A 25139-nucleotide genomic window follows, 5' to 3' on the forward strand; every position below is an offset into this window, starting at 1 on the left:
TGATTTTTGTTTGTTTGTTTGTTTTCTCTTGTTGATGATTTTCTTTAAATTTTTTTATTTTTTTATATAACTTTTTATTTATTACAATTTTTTACCTTTGTATTCCAGCTGTAGCCCCACTCTTGTCCCCTCCCAATCCTGCCCTCCCTCCCTCATCTCCTCCCATGCTCCTTCCCCAAGTCTACTGACAGTGGAGGACCTCCTCCCCTTTCATCTGACCTTAGACTATCAGGTCTCATCAGGACTGTCTTTCATGGTCTTCCTCTGTGGCCTGGTCAGGTTGCTCCCTGTTCAGAGGGAGGTGATCAAAGAGCCAGCCACTGAAATCATGTCAGAGACAGCCCCTGCTTCCCTTACCAGGGAGCCCATTTGGAGATTTATCTGCCACAGGCTGCCTCTGTGCAGGGGGTCTAGGTTATATCCAAGAATGGTCCTTGTATAGGCTATCAGTTTGAAAAAAGACTCCTATGCCCAGATGTATTGGTTCTGTTGTTCTCCTTGTGGAGCTCAAGCTATACTATGGAGCAACAGTAGTAAAAACTGTATTGTACTGGCATAGAAACTGACAGATGGATCAACGGAATTGAATAGAAGACACAGAAATAAACCCACACACTTATGGACACCTGATTTTTTACAAAGACGCCAAAACCATATAATGGAAAAAAGATATTATCTTCAACAAATAGTGCTGGTCTAACTGGATGTCTACATGTAGAAAAATGCAAACAGATCCATACTTATCACCCTGCACAAAACTAAAGTCCAAGTGGATCAAAGACCTCAACATAAAACCAGACACACTACAGCTGTTAGAAGAAAAAGTGGAGAAGAGCCTTGAGCTCATTGGCACAGGAGACAACTTCCTGAACAGAATACCAACAGCACAGGCTCTAAAAGCAACTATCAATAAACGAAACCTCATGAAACTGAAAAAGCTTCTGTAAAGCAAAGGACACTGTCTTCAGAACAAAATAACAGCCTACAGACTGGGAAAGGATCTTCACCAACCCTATATCTGACAGAGGGCTAATATCCAGAATATATAAAGAACTCAAGAAGTTAAAAATCAACAAATCAAATGATCTAATTAAAAATGGGGTACAGAGCTAAACAGAGATTTCTCATTAGAGAAATATCGAATGGCAGAGAAACACTTAAAGAAATGTTCAACATCCTTAGCCATCAAGGAAAAGCAAATCAATACGACCCTGAGATTTCACCTTACTGATTTTTTTTTTAAGTTAATTTTGTATCCGGCCACTTCGCTGAAAGTATTTATCAGTTGTGGCATTCCCCAGTAGAATTTTTTGGGTCACTAATATATACCATCTTATCATCCAGGAATAGTGATATTTTGACTTCTTCCTTTCCAATTTGTAGCCCCTTGGTCTCCTTTAGTTGTCTTATTGCTCTAGTTAGCACTTTAAGTACTTTTGCTGAAAAGATACTGATTTAATGGGCAGCCTTGCCTTGTCTCTGATTTCAGTGGAATTGTTTTAAGTTTCCCTCTGTTTATTTGGATGTTAGCTTAAGGTTTGCTGTATATTGCCTTTACTGTGTTTAAGTATGTGCCTTATATCCCTGACTTCCACAAGAATTTAACCATAAACAAATGTTGGATTTTGTCAAATAATTTTTCAGCATCTAAGGAGATGATCATATTTTTAGTTTCTTTCAGTTTGTTTGTCTGGTGGCTATATTAATGAATTTCCATTTATTGTACCACCCCTGCTTACCTAGGATGAAGCTTATTTGATCATGTTGGATGATAGTTTTGATATGTTCTTGGATTTGGTTGGTAAGTGTTTTATTGATTTTTTTGCATCAATATTCATAAGGGAAATCTGAAATTCTTTCTCTTTGTTGGGTCTTTGTGTGGTTTAGTTATAAAGGTGACTATGTTAGGGTTTTTGTTAGGTAGTCTTTGGTTCTTAGGGGGGTATTATCAGCCCAATTGAGGAAATTTATCCACATTATATATGTGTATTAATACACAGAATTGTGTGTAGTATGGGTTTTTGTTTTTAGGTAGTGAATAATGTGATTCCTTATGGGGCTTTCAGACATTCTTACTGTTGCTTCACCCTCCTTCCTCCTTAATTGTTGTCCACCCTCCACTGATGTCTGTTTGTTTGTTTTAGCAACTCTAATTATGTAAGATACAATTCTGTGCCTAGTAAACTGTCTTTACCTGAATAAAAGGAACTAGCTGTAGAATGTGGAGGAGTCTGTAGTTTTCTTGGGACTCATTTGCTCATGCTGATCTTTTGAAGGGATGGTTTGATGACATTGCATGCAGAGTTGAGAGAGCTATCCACAGTCTATTTCTGGGATGAAGCACAAGCTCACTCAGCATGCCATGCCACATGTATTCCCTTCCCATCTTGTCATTGTATGTCCATGTACAGATTTGTTCTCTTCTTTCACATAAACAAACAAACAAAATGAAATTGTTCATAAAAAGCCCAAATGATCTGAGACTTTAGAATGGGACATAGTTGTGACTAGCAAATGACACATGCTGTTGGCCTCAACTGAGGCAAGTCAACAGCAAACCTGAAAGGCCATGGGCATTTATGAAACCAGGTCTCTATAACTTGGGCTGGCCTAGAACTCACTATGTAGTTAAGTTGACTTTGAACTCTGATCCTCCCAAATGCTACTTGCAGATGTCTATCTACCACAATACCTTGGAAATTCATTATATATTTCCATAGCCATAATAACACACCTACAAGTGGGAATTTTGATCAAATAAAGACTTAAAGATGTTCAGTGAACTTACTACTATTTTCAGAAGGCAGCACTGATTTTTGCCTTAAACACTCACAGTATTTTTGTTGCTTTCCGTGATTGTTTTTAATAAGGTAAAGTGAATCATAAGTATATTTTCCTTTGTTATTATTCTTTTAGCATCTCCTATATTCCCCTAAAGTGAAATAAAACCATTTTTACTTGTTTATTATCAGCACACAGGATTGAATAAACAATATGCAATTATGTACAGATGTGTGTGTGTGAATATACACATATGTGAGACAGAATTTAAGGATAAAGATAGAAATGAAATCAAGAACATTACATAAAATTTTATAAGAACAATAAATATTGACATGTAAGGCTTCAACATCTCCATTTAAGCACTCCAAATAAACACAAGCAAAGTTACTAACTGAATCTGGAGAGCAAGAGGCACATATTTAGTTTTAAATTGACTTCAGAATGACAGATTATGTAAAATTAGCATCTCCATTTAATCATTTCAGTAAGTCTTACAATGTAATATCTGCTCAGAGTGCCTCTCTTGCCCTCTATTTTACATTCAAGTGACTCACAAATTCCTAGGAGTAATCTTAAATTATTGCATGCCCCTTTTAAACAGATTTTAGTAAGTATTCTTGTAAAACTGCACCCCATATAAAATGGCAAATAGGGTACATTCAAGAATGCTGGCTTCCATAGGATGGGGTACACTCTTTTCTTGTAATAACAGCTTGTCCTATGATTTGAATCAAGAATATTTCCACAAATACCCTATAAAATGCTATTCTGAGGTCAGTTTGTGTGTGGAGTAAGCAATTTAGCATGAGTAAATCCTCCCCTATTCTGACTGTTTTATTAAAGAATAAATTGTAGAATAAATCAATAACAAAATATTTATCTTTTGTGAATTATGCATCAAATTAAACTAATATCAGATCCACATCTCTGTATGCCAATGTTTCCTAGGTTCAATTTTTTCCATTTCTCAGAATAACTCTTTAAAATGCAGGCATTAATGCTGCTATCTCCATTTTAAAAATGGAAAAAAAAAAGTAAAGACTGAAGACTTCTAATGTCTGCCATTCCAGACAGTCTGACTCATGGATGATTCATATCTACTTCATTATAGGAGTATTAGAAAGTCTAGCAGAATTCTAACTAAGTGGTTTCATCCAGTACACCGCATTCTAGAAGCTTTAACTTCTGTGTTATATACTGCAATAAGTGTAGGATGACATCATAAAACTTGACACAGAAAAAATATATAAGGTATTCAGGCTTCTGTGAGCTGCACACCTATCAGTGTTGCTCAAATGAGAACTGACTCAGAGAACCATGAACTGAAAATCATAGAAGCAGAGTATTTCCTTTAGTAGGGTACAAAGTTGTTAGTGTCCAAGTTTTAAATAACAATTGAAGTATCTTAGAAAGTTTTTGTTTTCATTTTCTCTCCTTCAGAGCAATGTCTTGATGAATTATACACAGATGGGATGCAAGCAAACATCCAATTCCCTTTGAAAGATTTAAAGATGTAAAAATGAACAAAAATTATCCTTGGCAAAGCTTTCTAATGGTGCATATTTGAACTGAGTTTGAGGGTGCTCCAAAGCACAAAACTTCACTGGACCTTGTCTCCTCATTTCTGCCTCTTATGTCAGAATGTTCTATTAATTTAAGGAGTAGAGCTCTGGGCCATTATTAGACTGCATAATAAGACTTAGCTGACTGACACTTGGGAAGGTAAGTCAGCCAGGATCAATGACAGGAAGCTTTCAGTGACATACACACACACACACACACACACACACACACACAAATCCTATAGTGAAATGAACTTCCAATACAGCTGCAAAGGCTTCTTCCCATGAGCTACATCCCCAAATGAGCGTGTCTGGGCAAAACTGTGTATATATAACAGGGTGATATATATCTCCTTGGGGTTTTAGAGCTATCTACACAGAAGTTTCACAACACACCAGAAATCTTCCATGGTTTTCTTCCATTTGAATGAGTTTCTGTGTCCTCTTTTAGCACATGGCCAAGGAAAACACTCAGTGCATCCTTCCGAGCTATACAAAGGTTTCCATGGCAACAGTCATTCATCTAATGTTGATTTTTGCTAACTGAGTTTCTCCTGCTAAATAGTGCATGGAGATTGTACTCTTATCAACTGTAAACTTAGTCTTTAATAAAATAAAATGGGTGAACACAGTACATTCAGACAGCAAAGCAAAACTTCCCTAATTATACTTAATTTTGTTTTCTGTACATCTCCAAGGTTAAGACTGAGTTATCTTAATTTTTAACATCTACCTTATATCTAAATAAAATAAAATGAAATATAGAGTAAATTCTTACGGTTAATCAACTAAATAACAGTGTCACTTAAGACTGTTAACAACAACAATAAAAGACAAATGTAAACTTGAATTTCATCATGAGCTTCCAGAGAGCTTCCTCATGGACACATTTTTACTGCTCCCTGACATTATCTGGCTTGTTAACATTTCCTGGTAAAAAAGAAAAGAAAGAAGAGAAAGACAGAAAGGTGGGATTTGGGTCAAGAATCTCCTAGGTCCTAATAGTAATGGGGCCCTAAACACAAAAGCTCTTTTTTCCCTCCAATGCAGGAGGGCTGGACTAAACAAAATCTCTAAGGCTCTTGGGACAGTTGGGTGAGTGAATCTAAGTGCACTGCAAGACCTTGGAGACAATGAGACAGGGGAGCTGAAACTAGGACACAGTGAACAGTCCTGGCTGTGGCTCCCTCCCTCTGACAGGCTTCTTCAGGACAGATGGTGCATTGTAGATGCTAATCATGGCACCGCACTCTACATGTAGAGCTTTGAGCACTGGCTGCTCTCGAGTTTGTCTCTCTCATGTGTCAACAGCCTTGGAACTTGAGCTCCAGGTGGACAATGAAAACATGAAGCTGGTAAGTCACAGACTCTGGATCTTTAGCTACTTACAAGCTATGAGAATATTCAGGTAATTGATTATCTGTGGAGCTTCTCAAACATGTTTTACATGCCAACAGGGTAAAAGAAAGTTTGAGAATTCATTTCAAAAGAAAATAATATTTCTGGGGGTCTGAATTTTGCAGTGAGGAAAGTGATCTATAGCTTCTACATTGCTGACACAAACTGTACCACCACCCAAACACAAGCTGATAAAGAGTATTCCTGCTGTATACACATTCCACTCTATCCTTCTAGATGCTGTACCAATCACCCATAAGGTATCAGCTTGAATTTATGTAGATCTCAGGCACGATGGGGCTAGTGACCTGTTCCATTAACAAGATGAGCTGCAGGAGAGATGCTTGCCCAAGTCTTAGAGTAACTGACATGTAGTTTACACAGCTGTAAGCATGTACACAGAGAAATCACTGTCTGGCTGTTCTCCAGATAAAATGCCATTTCACCTGGCTTCCTTCTGTTATGTAATCACAGAAGAAATGCATTATATCAGCTAGTTACACTGTCATTTGCAGAATTTTCTCATATACAAACAATAATTCGTAGTGGAAATGCATTTAACACTAAATATATCTCAATTCTTTCTGCCTTGTATTCAACAGAGAAAGTGGAACAATTTAAAATAAATTTAGTTTACAAATGAAATAATTTCATCCCTAAATTCTATTACCTTAATGCATGTTATCAATAAAGGGAGAGCATTTTAAATGAGTGTTCTCTGCAAACAAACAACAATGGCTATATGAAGTGCTGGTTTATTTCCTGACATTGCAGTACAGCAGCTCAATTGAATTTGGAAAACATGCTCAACCAAGTACACTGCGGTCAAGAACTATTTACTTCTTATTTAGGTGAAATACTTGGAAAAGTCTCTGTAAGTGAATGCTAATCATGGGTATTTAGACTTGTGAGGCTGTGAAGACTCTGCTTAAGCACGAGTTAGTGTGCAGCCGATGGTCTACTGGATTTCTGGGCTACTACAGAGCTTCTTTCCTGGCCTTCTGACAAAGAGCAGGATGTTATTAATGCCTTTTTTCTTCCCTATGCACATTAAAATTTCTGGGCCAACAACTTTATCAGCCCCAATTCTGAAATCATGAGATGAAGGGAAATGCAGAAACTCAACTCTGCACTTGTCTCTGGATCTGTGGGTCCTTTGGTCAGTGGTGTTCTTACTTCTACCTTTCAGAATGTTGCTGTACTTGCATTGTATGGAATGTGCAGACTTCCTGGGGTGTGAAGTGGGGTTTAGGGTGTGCAGGGAAGAGCACTGGTCTGGCTCCTCAGGAACAGAACTTGTAAGGATCTTCTGGGGTTTGTTGTACATGTCTTAGTTGTTTTTTTGTTTTGTTTTGTTTTCTCTTTTCTTTTACATTTCTAAAGGTCTTAAAAGCCTGACCAGTTCAGTGCCATATTCACCTTCTAACAGTGCTTCTCAACAGGATCTGTGTCTATATTCTATTGAAACTGGAATTCTATAATTTTTATATGCTGTGGTATAAATTAAATTAGTCTCAATGTCCTTCATCAGTTAGAAAGGCATACCTGCTTACATGTTATTGTTATGACACCACACTGTTGAGCTACTGTTTCCCAAAGTACACCGGATGAGGCATCACAGAATAGAATCCTCCTCAATCAAACTAAGGCTCTAAAATCTACGACACTGCCCAGAGCCTCAGTTTGCCAGGATTGATGACTACATAAGCATTTTGTTCTGTAGTAATTTCAATAGTCCTCTTCATCCCCAAAACACTATACATTTACTTGATTGTCCCTAAAAATTATGGAAAGAAAGAAAGTGAAAGATGTGGGAAAGCCCAGCAAGCATATGCTCCCCTCCAGCCACCTGCCTCAGCACCAGAGCATCCGCATGTGTAGTCAGTGTTTACATGTGGAAGCTTCAAGAAACTCATATACAACATTCACTTCGTCTTCCTCAGCAGAACACCTCACTTCATATTTTGAGCTTACCCTGGAGAATACAAAGGGGAACTACATAATGATGACCAAATAGGCACAAACCTGTTCTACTGTTTTGAAAGGATATCAAAGAATACTACGATCCTGACAACTGCATATTTAATTGAAAAAGTACCTATAACATGCAATGCTCTAATATAAACACAGTTTGCTATCTTTCAAAATTGAAATCACTACAATAATCTAATAAAAATCCCATGAATATCAAGGTTTTTTCTTTTTCCGTGTACTTAGGCATACTAGCAAAATATACAACAACCTGAATTAAAGAAACAAAATGAAAAAAAAAAAAGATTGGGTATTGTAAGTGATCATGTAGCTACTACCATTTAAAAAAAAATAAAACAAAAACACAAATTAATTAAAACCACAAAAAAGGAGAGTAATAGATATATGCTTTTACGGTTCCCTTTCTTTAAAATTATTATAACTAAGCCAGGTGTGATGGAGCATACCTTCAATCCTAGCACTTGGGAGGTAGATGTAGATGGATCTCTGAGTACAAGGCCAGCCTGATCTATAGAGTGAGCTTCAGGACAGGCAGGACTAAATAATAGAGAGACCTTGTCTCAAAAAGACAAAAAAATATTATAACTAATATGTATTAATTGTATAGTCAGAATAAGATAATTTGAATCTAATGACAATCCAGTAATAATGTTGGAAAGATTAAAGGGGCATTAAAAAAAAAACTCGGGCTTTCAATATTTTAGTTTAACAACAGGTGAATTAGACACTATTCAAGGTATTTAGAATATTCTAATGTAGTTTTAAAAATTCAGCTTATTTGGAGACATGATGAAAACAGTCCATGTCTCCTATAGTAACAGGTAAGTTTCCTTAATTTTTTTTCCAACTACAAGACATGCTTTTTCTCATCAGTTAAAGCCAGTGCCCTCTAGTTATAGCTTTAGAAATACATGCAACGGCCACCAAGAAAAATATTGATACTTAAATAATTTTCCTTTGGGAGTATTGGTTATTATTAAAATCTAAGTATCCCTGAGACCTCAGCTCAGACCTATTGATATCATAAAGTTCTGAACAATAGTAATAAAATAGAAAGGACACTTCATACTCATCAAGGGAAAATTCCACCAGGAAGACATCACAATCCTGAACATCTATGCCCCAAATACAAGAGCACCCACATTTGTAAAAGAAACATTGATAAAATTTAAACCACATATAGATCCCCACACATTAATAGTGAGAGACTACAACACCCCACTCTCAACAAAGGACAGGTCAACAAAACAGAAATTAAACAAAGAAACAATATCTCTGACAGAGGTCATGAATCAAATGGATCTCACAGACATTTACAGAACTTTACACATAACACAAAAGAATTTACCTTCTTCTCAGCACCTCATGGAACCTTCTCCAAAATACACCATATAGTTGGTCACAAAGCAAGCCTCAACAGATACAAGAAGACTGAAATAATCCCTTGTATCCTGTCTGATCACCATGGAATAAAGCTGGACTTCAACAACAACAGAAATAGCAAAAAGCCTACACACACATGGAAACTGAACAACTTGTTACTAAATGACAGCTGGGTCAGGGAAGAAATAAAGAAAGAAATTAAAGCCTTTCTAGAACTCGATGAAAATGAAGACACAACATACCCAAACTTGTGGGACACAATGAAAGCAGTGCTAAGAGGAAAGTTCATAGCACTAAGTGCCTTCAAGAAGAAATTCGAGACAGCTCATTCAAGCAACTTAATGGCCCACTTAAAAACCCTAGAAAAAGAAGAAGCAGACACACCAAAAAGGAGTAGACGGCTGGAAATAATCAAACTCAGGGCTGAAATCAATCAATTAGAAACAAATAAAACAATTCAAAGAATCAATGAAACCAAGAGCTGGTTCTTTGAGAAAATCAACAAGATCGACAAACCCTTAGCCAAGCTAACTAAAAGGCAGAGAGATACCACCCAAATCAACAAAATCAGAAATGAAAAGGGGAACATAACTACAGACACTGAGGAAATCCAAACAATCATTAGGACTTACTTCAAAAGTTTATACTCAACAAAATTTGAAAACCTAAATGAAATGGACAATTTTCTTGATCTATTTGACTTACCAAAGCTGAATCAGGACCAGGTAAATCAATTAAATAGTCCTATATCCCCCAAAGAAATAGAAGCAGTCATCAAAAGTCTCCCATCCAAAAAAAGCCCAGGACCAGATGGCTTCAGCGCAGAATTCTACCAGACTTTCAAAGAAGAGCTAACTCCAATTCTCTTCAAACTATTCCACAAAATAGAAACAGAAGGAACATTACCAAACTCATTCTATGAAGCCACAATCACCTTGGTACCTAAACCTCACAAAGACTCAACAAAGAAAGAGAATTTCAGGCCAATCTCCCTTATGAACATTGATGCAAAAATACTTAACAAAATACTTGCAAACCGAATCCAAGAACACATTAAAGATATTATCCACTATGACCAAGTAGGCTTCATCCCAGGTATGCAGGGGTGGTTCAATATACGGAAATCCAACAATGTGATCCACCATATTAACAAACTGAAAGAAAAAAAAAACACATGATAATCTCCCTAGATGCTGAAAAAGCATTTGACAAAATCCAACATCCATTCATGTTTAAAGTACTGGAGAGATCAGGGATACAAGGCACATATCTAAACATAGTAAACATACAGCAAGCCTATAGCCAACATCAAACTGAACGGAGAGAAACTTAAAGCAATCCCACTGAAATCAGGGACAAGACAAGGCTGCCCACTCTCTCCATATCTCTTCAATATAGTGCTGGAAGTCCTTGCTAGAGCAATAAGAGAGTCGAAGGAGATCAAGGGGATACAGATGGGAAAGGAAGAAGTCAAATTATCACTATTTGCAGATGATATGATAGTATACATGAGTGACCCCAAAAACTCTACCAGGGAACTCCTACAGCTGATAAACACCTTCAGCAAAGTGGCCTGATACAAAATTAACTCAAAAAAATCAGTAGCACTCCTATATACAAAAGACAAAAGGGCTGAGAAAGAAATTAGAGAAACAACACCATTCACAATAGCCACAAATGACATAAAGTACCTTGGTGTAACCCTAACCAAGGAAGTCAAAGACTTGTATGAAAAAAATTTCAAGTCTCTGAAAAAAGAATTAGAGGAAGATATGAGAAGATGGAAAGATTTCCCATGCTCATGGCTTGGCAGGATTAACATAGTAAAAATGGCCATCTTACCAAAAGCAATCTACAGATTTAATGCAATTCCCATCAAATTGCCAACACAATTCTTTACAGACCTGGAAAGAAAAATTCTCAACTTCGTATGGAATAACAAGAAACCGAGAATTGCTAAAACAATTCTCTACAATAAAAGATCTTCTGGAGGTATCTCCATCCCTGATCTCAAGCTGTACTATAGAGCAACAGTTATAAAAACTGCATGGTACTGGCATAGAAACAGAATGGTGGATCAATGGAATCGAACAGAAGACCCAGAAATAAACCCACACACTTACGGACACCTGATTTTTGACAAAGATGCCAAAACCATACAATGGAAAAAAGATAGCATCTTCAACAAATGGTGCTGGTCCAACTGGATGTCTACATGTAGAAAAATGAAAATAGATCCATACTTATCACCCTGCACAAAACTGAAGTCCAAGTGGATCAAAGACCTCAACATAAAACCAGACACATTAAATCGACTAGAAAAAAAAGTGGGGAATTCCCTAGAACTCATTGGTACAGGAGAAAACTTCCTGAACAGAACACCAACAGCACAGGCTCTAAGAGCAACAATCAATAAATGGGACCTCATGAAATTGAAAAGCTTCGGTAAAGCAAAGGACACCGTCATCAAAACAAAGCGACTGCCTACAGATTGGGAAAGAATCATCACCAACCCTTTATTTGACAGAGGACTCATATCCAATATATATAAAGAACCAAACAAGCTGAAAAGCAATAAACCAAGTAATCCACTTAAAAAATGGGGAACAGAGCTAAAGAGAGAATTGTCTGTAGAGGAATATCGAATGGCAGAGAAGCACTTAAAGAAATGTTCAACCTCATTAGCCATCAGGGAAATGCAAATCAAAACAACCCTGAGATTTCACCTTACACCCATCTGAATGGCCAAGATGAAAAACTCAAGGGACAACACATGCTGGAGAGGTTGTGGAGAAAGGGGAACCCTTCTCCACTGCTGGTGGGAATGTAAACTTGTACAACCACTCTGGAAATCAATCTGGCGCTTTCTCAGACAATTAGGAATAGTGCTTCCTCAAGATCCAGCCATACCACTCCTAGGCATATACCCAAAAGAGGCTCAAGTACACAAAAAGGACATTTGCTCAACCATGTTTGTAGCAGCTTTATTTGTAATAGCCAGAAGCTGGAAACAACCCAGATGCCCCTCAACTGAAGAATGGATGCAGAAACTGTGGTACATCTATACAATGGAGTATTACTCAGCAATGAAAGATAAGGAAATCATGAAATTTGCAGGTAAATGGTGGGACCTGGAAAGGATCATCCTGAGTGAGTTGTCCCAGAAGCAAAAAGACACGCATGGTATATACTCACTCATATAAACATACAACATAGAATAAACCCACTAAAATCTGTACATCTAAACAAACTAAGCAAAAGAGAGGACTCTAAGTAAAATGTTCAATTCCCATCCTGAAAGGCAAAGACGATGGATATCAGAAGAAAAAGAAAATAGGAAACAACCTCGGAACCTGCTACAGAGGGCCTCTGAAAGCCAGAAGAAAACAGGAAACAACCTTGAAACCTGCCACAGACGTTTAATGCAGCCACTTTTGATGAGAACTGATAGACTAAGATCAGAAAGAAGAGGAGAACCTCCCTTATCAGTGAACTTGGGGAGTGGCATGCATGCAGAAAGGGGAGGGAGGGTAGGATTGGGAGGGGATGAGGGAGGGGCTTATTGGGTGATACAAAAATGAATAAAGTGTAATTAATAAAAAAAATAGTAAGAAAATGCTATACCTTTTACTTATTATAGGAATTCATATAAAATAATAGTCTCCCTGTGTGTGTGTATGTGTGTGTTTTAGACATCATAAAGTATTGTTCAAAGAAATTCATGAACATTTGGGTAAATGCTTCATAACAGCAAATTCCTGTGTGTGGTATTTTTAGAAGAAAGACCCCCATAGGCTTGGATGCTTAGTCACCAAGAAGTGACACTATTTGCTGTTTGAAAGGATTAGGAGGTGTGGCCTTGTTGGAGGAAGTATGTTGCTGGGGCTGGTTCTGAGGAATCAAAAAGTCCTTTTCAAGTCTAGAGTCTTTTCCTGCTGCTTGTGAATGTGGATGTAAAACTCGCAACTTGTCCAGTACCAAGGCTGTGTGTCAGCATGCTTCCTGCCATACTGAAAATGGACTAAACCTCTGAAACTGTAAGCAAGCCCCAATTAAATGCTTTTCTTTATAAGAGTTGCTGTGGTCATGATGCCTCTTCACAGTAATAGAACAGTAACTAAGACACTCTGTAAAATGAACAGTTCTATTTTATTTTGTGTATGTGCTGAAGTTAAACTCATCATCACAGAGAGAATACAAAATAATTAACTTCCCTATTGGCTACATTTGAACATGTATCCTATGTTTTGGCTCTAATGGTTAATTTTGTGTCAACATGAGGAGCCTAGGGAACCTGGACATTGGTCAAAGCTTATTTCTGGTTGTGACTGTATCTCTGAATGAGGTCAATGGTTGGATTGGTAGACTGAGTAAAAAAGATTGCCCTCCCAATGTGAGAAGGCCCTATCCTGTCTGCTGAGGATATTCTTTCTTTCTTTCTTTCTTTCTTTCTTTCTTTCTTTCTTTCTTTCTTTCTTTCTTTCTTTCTTTCTTTCTTTCTTTCTTTCTTTCTCTTATTTAATTTTTATGGAACAGAAGGGTTGGGAGTTGAGAAAAAGGAATTCCTCTTGCCTGTCTTTAAGCAAGGGCATCATTCTCTTCCTTGCCTTCAGACTTGAATTGAAATGTTGGCTTTCACTGGGCTAAGCCTTGAACTAGAGCTATGCCATTGGCTTTTTGTTATGAGACCTATATATTGGCCTAGAGCAGCACTATCTCTCCCAGGTTTTCACCTGACACACTGCAGATGTGGGGACTTCTCAGTCTCCTTAAAGACAAGAGTCAATTTCTTATAATAAATAAGAACAGTGTTATATCTAACATATATTATATAATACAAATTGTACACATACATATAATATATATGTATATGTTAGACAAAAATGACACAAACGCATTATGTATTGGTTCTGTTTTGCTAGGAGACCCTGGCTAATACTCTGGTTAACCCTTGGCTGATATATTAATAGCAAAGCATTTAGTGTAAATGCAATTAATTCTCTGCAAAATTCCAAGTAGACCAAAAAGACTAAAGTCTCTCATTTCAGCAGTTATTGTAACTATAGAGTTTACAGTTTGGGATATAAATAGCTACACTCAAATTCATTTTCATTGTACAATTTTTAATAATAAATTAAAAATTAGAGAAGATAATTTGAGGAATTTTGACCAGTCGTATGCTAGATTTGGCTAAGTAAAGAAGAGTGACATGTGATTCAAGTGGGTTTTGAGTACTCTGTTGCAAGAGTTGACAGAAATTCTTAGCAAAGAAAAATAGTGACTTTCGTTTGTTAGAGTGTATAAATAGTTCACAAAAACACACAACACAGCAAGGTACTTACTGTCATCATTACCTCATCTCTATCTTACTTTACATGTGTTGGTTATGATTTCTGGTGGGAGTCTTGCAATGAGATATCTAAAGTTGTTACTCAGGAGACCAGCACAGTTAACAATGGCACATATTTGTACAGTTTTTGCACATATAATATCTTTATAAACAATGATTCCTTACACAGTTGCAGCAAGATTGTGTTTATTATTTTTTCTGCCTTTAAAATGAGAACCCGAGATAAAGAGGCCAAATTCTTTTTTTTTTTTTCTTTTTAGTTACATTTTGTTAACTCTGTGTCCCAGCTGTATCCCGCTCCCTCATTCCCTCCCCAACCCCACACTCCCTCCCTGGTCTCCTCCCTGCCCCTTTCCAAGTCCCCTGATAGGGGAGGACCTCCCCCCCTTTCATCTGACCCTGTTTTATCAGGTATCTTCAGGGCTGGCTGCAAAGTCCTCCTCTGTGGCCTAACAGACTGCTCCTCCCCTGGGGGGGGGGGGTGTCAAACAGAGGCCAAATTCTTTAAATGTGTATCCTACATATAAAAATCAATCTGCCTTAATTTGTTACATTAAAAACTAGACATAATCTAACGATTTAAGAGGTAGATGAAGATATGAACACTGAGAATACCGTGCATATGCTTAGAATGATATTATGTTAAATGAAATAATCTTAATGAACTCAAAATTGGTTCACACTCATTATGTCTTAGTAGAAGTCAGCTATTCATGAAGGCAGGGGCCTGTGCACGTGGTAGAGCATGGCAGACATCCCCTCTCCTCTGAGAACTCTCCAGGTGGGAGTGCTTCCTTCCAGGGACAAGTGGAGCTCAACACATTTCATACCCTGTGTCATATTCCTTGGCATCCATTTTTCTTACAGTGCCTTTCCTTGTACTTCTCATCTAAACATCACATACTTTTTCCAAATTTCCACTGCTTATGAAAAGAAACTACAAAAATCTTTGTGTTTATGCGTGCCATGTATATATGCATATGCACATTCCCATGTGTATCCGTGTGTATGTATGACCTGCATATCTCTGCACGTATGTGGAGGTCAAAGGACAACCTCACATGTTAGTCCTCTCCTTCACCGAGTTTGAGGCAGGGTCTCTTGTTTGCTGCTGCCTGTACCAAGCTTGCTGAACTGTTTGCTTAGCATCTCTGCTTAGAAGCCCTGGGATTACAACTGTGCACTACCAGGTCAGGCTTGAAATGGGTTTTGGGGGTCTGAACTCAGGTCTTCATGCTTGTATGGCAACCTTTGTCACTGAGCACCCACCTCAACCCCTAAAACAAAATTTTTCTTCATTGCTTTTAACCCTCAGAATTTAGAGCCTTAGAGTTAACTTCTACAATGAGTTGGGTTTTGGCCTTTGTCATTGAAATGAAAATGCTCATACTGCTTCATCCTCACACCTTAGCAAATGAATCTATTCCAGTTGCCACAGAAATATTGCTCCCTGGGCAAATATCTGTGAATACACAGTCTGGCTCCTTGGTCCGGGCCCAGGTTCCATGCACACACGTTCCCACTTTTATAAATTCTTACCACCTCTGAAAACTCACCCCCTCCACTTTTTATGCCATCCCTTTGCTTTCCATGAATAAAATAGCAGGACCAAGTTCGTCAAGATTCTGTCAAAAGCCCCTGCAAACTCCATCTTCTCCTGTCTTTAGTATTGCCTCCAGATTCTAGCAGAATAGAGCCTATCTTCCTGCCCCCAAGCATGTGGTGTGTGCCTAGCCTTCCATCTGAAGAATTTTTACCTGGATTCAGTCCATCCAGGAGCTCTTTCCTGGTGCCTTATCATTAGATGTTCAGTCCATGTCTTTAAAACATCACAGTACTCCTCTTTGTGTGTAATACAGCAATAATTTTGCATGGCACATGTGTATTATAGGACTAGGCTGAACCACGTCGTGTTGCTAATGATTTTATCCTATGTGGTGCTCCCAGACAGTTTGCTCTAGTGTTCCTTTAGTTTCAGAGCCCTAACCAGGTAAAGAGCAGACTCCATGAGAGTGAGTTGAGCTCTGCCTTTTCACCCAATCCCCTAAGAAGCCATGAACACTGAGTTCAAACAATGTTAATCAAAATAAGACTTTTGATCAATATACAAATTTCTATTAAATCAGTCCTTGACAGCAATTAGTCTTACTGAATAGGAAAGACCTGTTACACTCTTCATGCTACCTGGTACAGGAAAGGGGCTTTAACTCTAAAAGTTCTCATAATAAACTGTATTTAGATTCAAGAAACAGTTTTAAGACCATTTATTTGTGAAGGAAACAATCTTAGGTTTAGAAGTTGGCAGGTACAGTGAAAAGCTTTTTAGTTGACTGAAATAAAAAAAAGAAAATCAAAACAGTTTTTAGCATAGGCGCTTCCCTTATGAAAACAAATTGCCTGAAAGCAAAGCACAGCAGTTTCTGCACAATGAGTGTGAGTCCCACCCCATCAGCAGGAGCAAGGAGAATGGCAGAAGTGATTTGCATTTCTATAGTTTCTTTGTATACCCACATTCCAAAAGCATTTCACAAAGCAGCAAATATCTTGGCCCACAAGAGGACTGACTGGACTGGGCAGTCTGAGGCCCAAGTACAGCACAGATCCCCACTCAGCTGTGAACTGGAGCAAAATTACCCCATACACAAAGAGAGTGGACTTGCTTTTCCCTGCATCTAATCATCTCAGTAAGTGTGGCTCATATATGCCAAGCCTCCCAACCCACTCCCCCCCCCCAAAAAAAAAAACCCACTCACTGTTCTCTTATTCTAGGCAATGGGCTTGCTCATCAGTTCCTAACCAGTTCCTTTCAAAACTCATTTCTTCAAATGTGCAACATACAATAAAGAGGGGGTTTCCGTGCCACAGCAGGGGCAGATACCCAGGAAGCAACAGGAGGGAAGCAGATCCCCATAGTTTACTTAGTGCTGTATAATGGGCGTAGGCCAGGGTAGCTTTACCTGGGCTTGGATATAAAAAAAATGGACTTCTGCTGCCTGTCTGATTCTCAGAGCCCTCTGCGAACACGGCTCGGGGCCAGCCCCTGCTGTAGTCCAGGCAGCAGCTCTGACTGTCCTCCAGGGGTCACAGTTGGGTTGTAAATCCCTCACTGAGCATGGGCTGAGCAGCCTGATTGGGAACAATTTATTTGAATCCTTCTTCATTAAGATTCAAATGAAATAAGGAAGGTAAAAATTGAACAGACTCAGAAATTGTGCCTTCCTGCTCCTGCAGTCAGTAAACATTTATTCACTAAGCTCCTGGCTTCTCTTTCCCTCTTTCACCTTACTCTGACTTGCTCCTCCAATCCTTCCTGCGTACTGTTTTAATGCATAATTAAGAAGGTCAGAATTAATGAAGCAGTGTGGAGTAAAGTTCAAGGAATCCCCAGGCACTATTTATTCTATTAGATCTTGGGCATGAATGTCAGATTGGCAGTGTGAGCGGCATGGGCATTGGCCCTGGCTGCATCCCAGGAACCACCCACCTAGGGAGACTCACCTGCACAGTCAGGTGATTCTGAAGCTCCTTCCCAGCAAAAATCACACGCAGCTGGTCAGCTGGAACCCCCTGTCGCTTAGCAACCACTTCCTTGAGCTGGAAGATTCTGGTGTCAGAATCGACCTCCACTGGAAAACCATAGCTGGAGTTGAACCGGACCAACACTAAACAAGAACATGGGCAGAGAGAGAAGAGAGAGCGTTACTCCCACTCCCAGCCTGGAATGGCCAGTGGAACTTCTCCGAAGCCACTTGCTCCTCACCTGCCCTCCAGTGAATGACACAGACTATCTCTCATTTATAACAGAGAACTTTATAAGGTAGAGCAATGGTTAGGGGGAAAAAAAAACAGTTTTCCCAAGGTGTTTCCTGCTTGTGCCCTAGTCAGTGACCTGCAAACCAAGATTGTATTCATTGTGTCTTTAATATCTATCCTGCAACAGAGGGAGTCAGGTGGAACACTTGCTTGGTTGGAATATTAAGATTCCCATGAGTTTATAGACTATCCTGCTCCAACAGACTGAACAAACAACCCCTCCCTCCACAGAGAGGACCCACTGCATAAAAATCAAAGGCAGCGTGTGGATGCTCCAGAGAGAAACAGAGGAAATGGAAGCCACGGTGTAGACAAGTGAATAGGACCAGGGGCCACATGATAGGGCTCTGGGCTTGGGGCTCTATGAAGGGGCTCTGGAGTCTGTGAAATGGTTGTAGGCTCTGGGTAAGGACTCTGGGACCTGTGTAAAGATTTTGCACTCTGTGTTCTTCACTCCCAGGTCTCAGTAGATTTCTAGAGAGATCGTAAATTAATGCCAAATCTGCTGTTGCAACTGCTCTCGTTAGACTCTGGCTGGAACTGACAACCTTTCTCACATTCTTCTCAGTTCCCCTGTCAAACTATCTCTAGCATTTTTTCACATCTACCAGCTGTTTCCAGTCATTCACCCTTTCCTCACTATTCAATATCAGGCTTTCATTCAATACCTTCTAGATTCCTATGCCATGTGTGGTAAGGCATGCCTCTAATCTCAACACTCCAAAGCAGAAGCAGCTGGATCTCTGCATTCTACGCCAGCCTGCTCTACACAGCAAGCTCCACAACAGCCTAGGCTACATAGAGTCCCTGTCTTAAAGAGGAAAATAAAACAAACAAACAAAAAATACTTTCTAGATTCTTGCATTTAGCTTCTCAACTAGTCTACTTTCAGTTTTGTAGTAAATTCTTTTGTTTTTAATTTAAAATTTTCTTCAAAATAGCATACAAAATGTTAAACAATGGTGTCAGACTGAGATAGGAACTTTCCAGTCAACTTTTGGGACAGGAACCTCAGTTCTTATCCTTGCTATGGTTCTGTCCTGGCTGAAGGTCAGAAGCCACACATGTGTTTGGGGGCTCTCGCTCCTGACCTAGTTTCTTGTTATCTTTCTTCTCCTTTTATATAGTTATCTGAAACCACAAATGAGCGTGCCACCAAATCTCCAGTCCAGACACACAGATGGAGAGGCACAGGACATCTCATGGTTGGACAAGGTAGAATTATTTCCCTACCCCCTGTTTCAACCCAGAAATGCAATATTACCCTCCTGCTGGGGATCCCTATTGCCAACACATTTCTTGGTCCTACTGCTTGAGCAGTACCTATGCTTGTGTGACAGGGCCGAACAGTGTGGAGGTCCCTCCAGGAAGCAGTACAGCACAGAGGTTAAAAAGGCATCCTTCAGAAGTAGGAGTGATATACAAGTCCTGTTGCTCCTTTATTGTTTAGTGGGCTAAAGGTAAATATATCAAACCCCCCTCTTCAATTCTCAACTTCATGACCCTGAAAAACGGATAGACTTTGGATGATGTTGTGTGACACAATGAACAATGTTCACAGTGCTTATACAGTAAGCTTCAACATTAATGGATATCTGTGTGTGTGTGTGTGTGTGTGTGTGTGTGTTCATTGCATGTAAGTGTAACACTAATGCTCAGTAGTTCTCAGCTCAACTGTGAGATGATCTGCTTAATAATATTTAGAATAAAATAATAACTATAGTGTCAGGGATAACCAGGCACTTACACCTGCTGGATTACCAGATTACCCTAGGTAATCTGGTCAGCTCAGTATTACTATACAATAGAGCAGCGCATGAAGTCCACAGAACTATAGTCACTGTTCTGTGGACACCAGCTTCTTTGTAATAAAATCAGAATTCATATACAGCTCATTCCATCCCTAGAGTAGCTGTCTAAGACCATCTGGGAGGAAAGAACATACTCCCTTTTCTCATGATAGAAAGGATTAACAACAGCAGTGCAAAAGCTCACTTCCTAATACAATGCAGTATTCCCTATACAAAAGAAAACTGGATAAGAAAGAAAAGAAAAGAGAAAAATGGTTCCAGGGAAGGAGCCAGCCTCTCAGAACAGGGAACAATGGTTATGAGAGACAGTGAAATAGAAATGACACCAACAGAGAACAGATGGTGCAGAGAACATTAGAGTAGAAGACCGCTGTCTGTTAAATATCTATAAAAGGTGATGCCCAGAAGAATAAGATATTCATGAAAAATACTAAATATCGAGAAAATGTGGCTTCTGTGTGTGTATGTGTGAGTGTGTGTGTGTGCACACGTGCGCACGCGATTTCATTCCACACCTTTGAAAATACAGGTGAAAAAAAAGAAAAAGATACACTAATAGCTGTCTTATATGCATAACATCTCAGATAAAGACTCAAAGACAACAAAACCATCAGTTATGTCACATGACAGGAGACTACACAGGACAATGACACGGTCATATTCTAAATTTTATCCGTTTTTCTACTACTGTGAATATATATTTTTTAAAAAGACAACACCATGGAGATGATGTAGAAGGAAGCTGCTGGGAACCATATTGAAGGTACTGTAGAACTATATTAAAAACCCCAAGAGACTATTCTAATGTTTTTTCTCAAGGATTAAATTGTGAAAATCCTACTGCAAGTGCAGGAGGAAAAGGTAAAATAATAACAGCAGAAATGAAACAATAAAAATCTGTATAACTGTTCAAATCATGTTTTAGATTTTATTAAGTGTTTATTGTTCTATAAATAGTCTTAGGTTCAATTTGCACAAATTATGAAAATTATATACAAATGGATATTTTTGAATAGTAAGTCTATTATACAAATTGATTTTTTAATTAAATGATCAAGTAAACCTACTGTAGATATCCAGTCAACAAAAATGCTTGCGTGGCTAAGAAGGACATCTTAACAGTAGGCAGGTCAATAACCAAATGTCATGGGGAAATGTACCATATCCCATATGTACAGCCCCTCAACTCCAGCCATGATTCCTAAGTGGGGAGAGGCTCACAGAAATCAAGGCACCTTTAGAGCCAGAACATCAGTACTTTGACTCCCGGACACTCTATCTCCTAATTTTATAATTTAGGACAAGTTGTCTGGTATCCTCCACTCCAGGTTGCCTTGTCTACAAAGGGTCTACCAGTGGGACAATATACCTCCAGCACCTGTTCCAGATTTCCTGTGATTGTCTTTCAGAACCATCCTGAGTCCTTACTGCAAAAAAGAGTTCCTTACTGTCTAGAGGAGCTGGAGCTCATTTTAAAGCCACAGTGCTGTTTGTGTTCAACTATGGAAGAGTACATGGTATTTGGTAAATACTGAGTAAAGCAGATTGTCTCAGGTCTTATCACTGTGTTGGATCCAAATCCTCTAAGAACAGAGATAAAAGAGAAATTTGGCTAGTCATTATTTTCTGAGATTTGATTATATAGTACAAGTTTGCAGTTTGTTTAGTCGTGTTCTTCTTTGTCTTTCTTCTTCTTCTCCTTTTTCATCTTCTTCCTTAGTACATTATTATAAAACCTCTTGCAGCCAGAAGTGTCTTATCACCTTTAATAAATCACATGAGTAAGGCAGAGCATCAATGACAATACACTCAGAAGAAAAACCATGAGATGCACGACCAATTTTCTTTGAGACAAGGTCTACCATGTGTCTATTTAGTCCAGACTGGTCTCAAGCTTGCCATTCTCCATCTTAAAAGCTGAAAAGATACTATTTTTTTCCCTTGTCATTTGGCTTTCATTTCCCTAGGTACTGGTGATGTTAAGTAATTTACAGGAGATCCAGGCTTTTGGTAAGGAAGTACTTTTGCAGGTATGAAGAATCACGTAAGCATTTTATCTGAGACAACCAAACAAAAGCAAGGCCCAAAGAAAATACTAACATCATCATATAAATTGGCTCTGTTCATCCACCAGGGCAAGACCTGGCTTCCAGGGGAAAGAATGTTCTAAAGTCCATAAGACTTTAGCTACAGCTGTACCTGGGTAAATACCATGAGCAAGTTTTGCTCCAGTAGTTAAAAATTGCCTAGGTATGTATTTTCAACCTGTGCTCTGGCAAGGCTTTCCTTCTCTTTTGAGAACTATCTGTAAGCCTAGTAACTTGTTTGAAACAAGAAAATGAGCAAACAAGCAAACAAAAACCATGTGTTCTCATTCCCCTTTAGTTGCAGACCCATTTTTCTGCATGGATAACTTTATTGAGAATTACTTATATTTCTATTCTCTATTTTTTTTTTAAAAATATTGCTGTACACGTCCATTTTGGAAGATTGCTTGTGGTAAATTAATGCCCTTCATATTTTCAATCCAGCATCACTTTCCTTGTATCATATATGCCCTTTGGAGGTACTCCATATCGTCTGTTATAAGATTTATAATACTTTTCCCCTTGGCATCTGCCTCTACAACCTTCTGGTATCCCCCTGTATCACAGGGCAGACTTCTGTGATTTCATCTTCTGGTTTCTCTTCCTTTGTTGCACTTACACACTTTTAGAACGGCACATGATTGTTAGGACGCTTTTTCTTTAGTATTTGTGTGCTGTCCAATGTGGCTTCATCCAATACAGGGCCATAGTTTTTGTTCAGATTTGCCATCTCCCTGGAACTGTAGATATCCACATTTACTAGCATCCAAGAGGTGCAATAAAATGAACATGGTCCCAGGACTTTGGTGTATTGCCACTATCTTTGATTGGTTGGTACCTTTTGTTAACTACATCTATAACATAACCTGAACTGTCTAACTTTCTTATTCTTCATCAACGACAATATGTTCCAATCTGTCATCATCTTTCGGAATGCTGCAAAGTTGCCTCATTTGCTTCTGTGCTTCAGTGTTTTATCTCTCTGGTTCGTTGCCTACTGGCCAACCAGAAAATGTTCTCTTCTGGAACGTAAATCAAAACAAATGGCTCCCCTATGTTGGCTGACTTTCCCTTGGTTTTCCTCTGCCCTCAGAGGAACAGAGTCAATTCTTACTCTGGACACCAAGCCTTCATGATCAGGATCTGGCAACCTCCTCTAAACTCTGGGGCCCTGGAATACCACTCCTAGGCTTGGCCACGAAGCTCTAGCTTGACACTTTCATCACCCTCTAAGTACTTTATTTAATCCCAGTTCTAGTTCCTCCCCCCTCAGATGAGCAAACTCTACAGAAAGTGTTAACATTCACAAAGTAAAACTGGTTTCAATCCTGATTGCTTATATTCATTCTTCAAATCACTGAAAAAAGGGTTGAAACTTATTAGTCACGTACATGGAACTTCTCCTATAATTTGTGATATACTTCCAGTGATTAAAATGTAGATTAAGAAATAATAAAAAGGGGTCTGGAGAGATACTCAGTTATTAAGAGGCCGGGCTACTCTTCCAGACTACCTGTGTTAAAGTCCTAGCACCCACATGGTGGCTTCCTACAACCATCTGTAACTCCAGTTCCAGGAGATCATCCTGAGTGAGCTATCCCAGAAGCAGAAAGATGCACATGGTATATACTCACTCATATAGACATATAATATAGGATAAACCTACTAAAATCTGTATACCTAAAGAAACTAATATAGAGGGAGGACTCTTGCTAAAATGCTCAATTCCTATCCAGAAAGGCAAAGAGGATGGACATCAGAAGAAGGAGAAAAGAGGGAACAAGTCAGGAGCCTGACACAGAGGACCTCTGAAAAGCTCTGCCCTGCAGACTATCAGTGTAGATACTGAGACTTATGGCCAACCTTTGGGCAGAGTGCAGGTAATCTTAGGAAAGAAATGGGAAACAGTAAGATTTGGAGAGGACAGGAACTCCATAAGGAGAGCAACAGAACCAAAAAATCTGAGCACAGGGGTCTTTCCTGAGACTGCTATTCCAACCAAGGACTATGCATGGAGATAACCTAAGACCCCTGCACAGATGTAGCCCATGGCAGTTCAGTATCCAAGTGGGTTCCGTTGTAATAGGAACAGGGACTGTCTCTGACATGAAATGATTGGCCTGCTCTTTAATTACTTACCCCTGAGGGGGAAGCAGCATTACCAGGCCACAAAAGAAGACAAGACAGCCACTCCTGATGAGACCTAATTGACTAGGATCAGAAGGAAAAAAAGAAGTCCTCCCCTATCAGTGGACTTGGGGAGGTGCATGCATGCAAAGGGTGGAGGAAGGGAGGGATTGGGACAGAAGGAGGGAGGGAACCACGGGGGGGGGGCGGATACAAAGTGAGTAAAGTGTAATTAATAAAGAAAAATAAAATAAAATTTAAAAAAGAAAAATAAATAAATATAATTAAAGTATTGCCTCTGAAATGAAATAAACAACAGTCATAGGGAAAGAAGACAGAGTTTCCACAGATTACAGTCACAATATCTGTGATACAATAACAAAATTAGCAAACAATTAAAAAAATCAGAAAAGTAGGGTATGTTCTGAAGAGATATGGAAGGCAACCGAGGGAACCCCAACATGGCTCTAATTTTGTACTGAAAAAAAAATGTTTAAAGCAGTTTATATGATTATCCTCAATTAAGGAAAACAAAAATATTCTTGTTGTTAGTGGAAAGTCATAACAGACACATAGAACAATGGAAATTATAAAACAGAAGCAAATGGGAATTTATGGACTAAAAGTATATTTGGAAGAAAAATATTGGATGAACTGAATAACCAAGTGGAGACAGACAGTGTCTGTGGAGAGGAGATATAAAGGAGACTAAAATTGTTAAGAAACCAGAATAAGAGACATTAGGGATTGATTAGGTAATCCATTGACCGTCTATGTGTTGTCACCACTTGCGAGAGCTTATAAATCACGTGGCCCCACCCTCCCAGTGCTC

At 38.9% G+C, this 25139-nt stretch overlaps 1 protein-coding gene across 3 annotated transcripts in view; it reads right to left on the reverse strand.

Moving 5' to 3' along the window:
• The window catches only part of Prkn (parkin RBR E3 ubiquitin protein ligase), a 1244902-nt gene that overhangs the window by 999819 nt on the left and 219944 nt on the right, over positions 1-25139 (reverse strand). For all 3 annotated transcript variants that reach the window (XM_055615985.1, XM_055615986.1, XM_055615987.1), the window contains exon 2: positions 17968-18131. In XM_055615985.1, the coding sequence (XP_055471960.1) occupies positions 17968-18131 (164 nt within the window). The remainder of the gene's footprint in view (positions 1-17967; positions 18132-25139) is intronic.

This window comes from Psammomys obesus, unplaced genomic scaffold (genome assembly GCF_907164565.1).
Source record: "Psammomys obesus unplaced genomic scaffold, mPsaObe1.curated_primary_1811, whole genome shotgun sequence".
Lineage (NCBI taxonomy): Eukaryota > Metazoa > Chordata > Mammalia > Rodentia > Muridae > Psammomys > Psammomys obesus.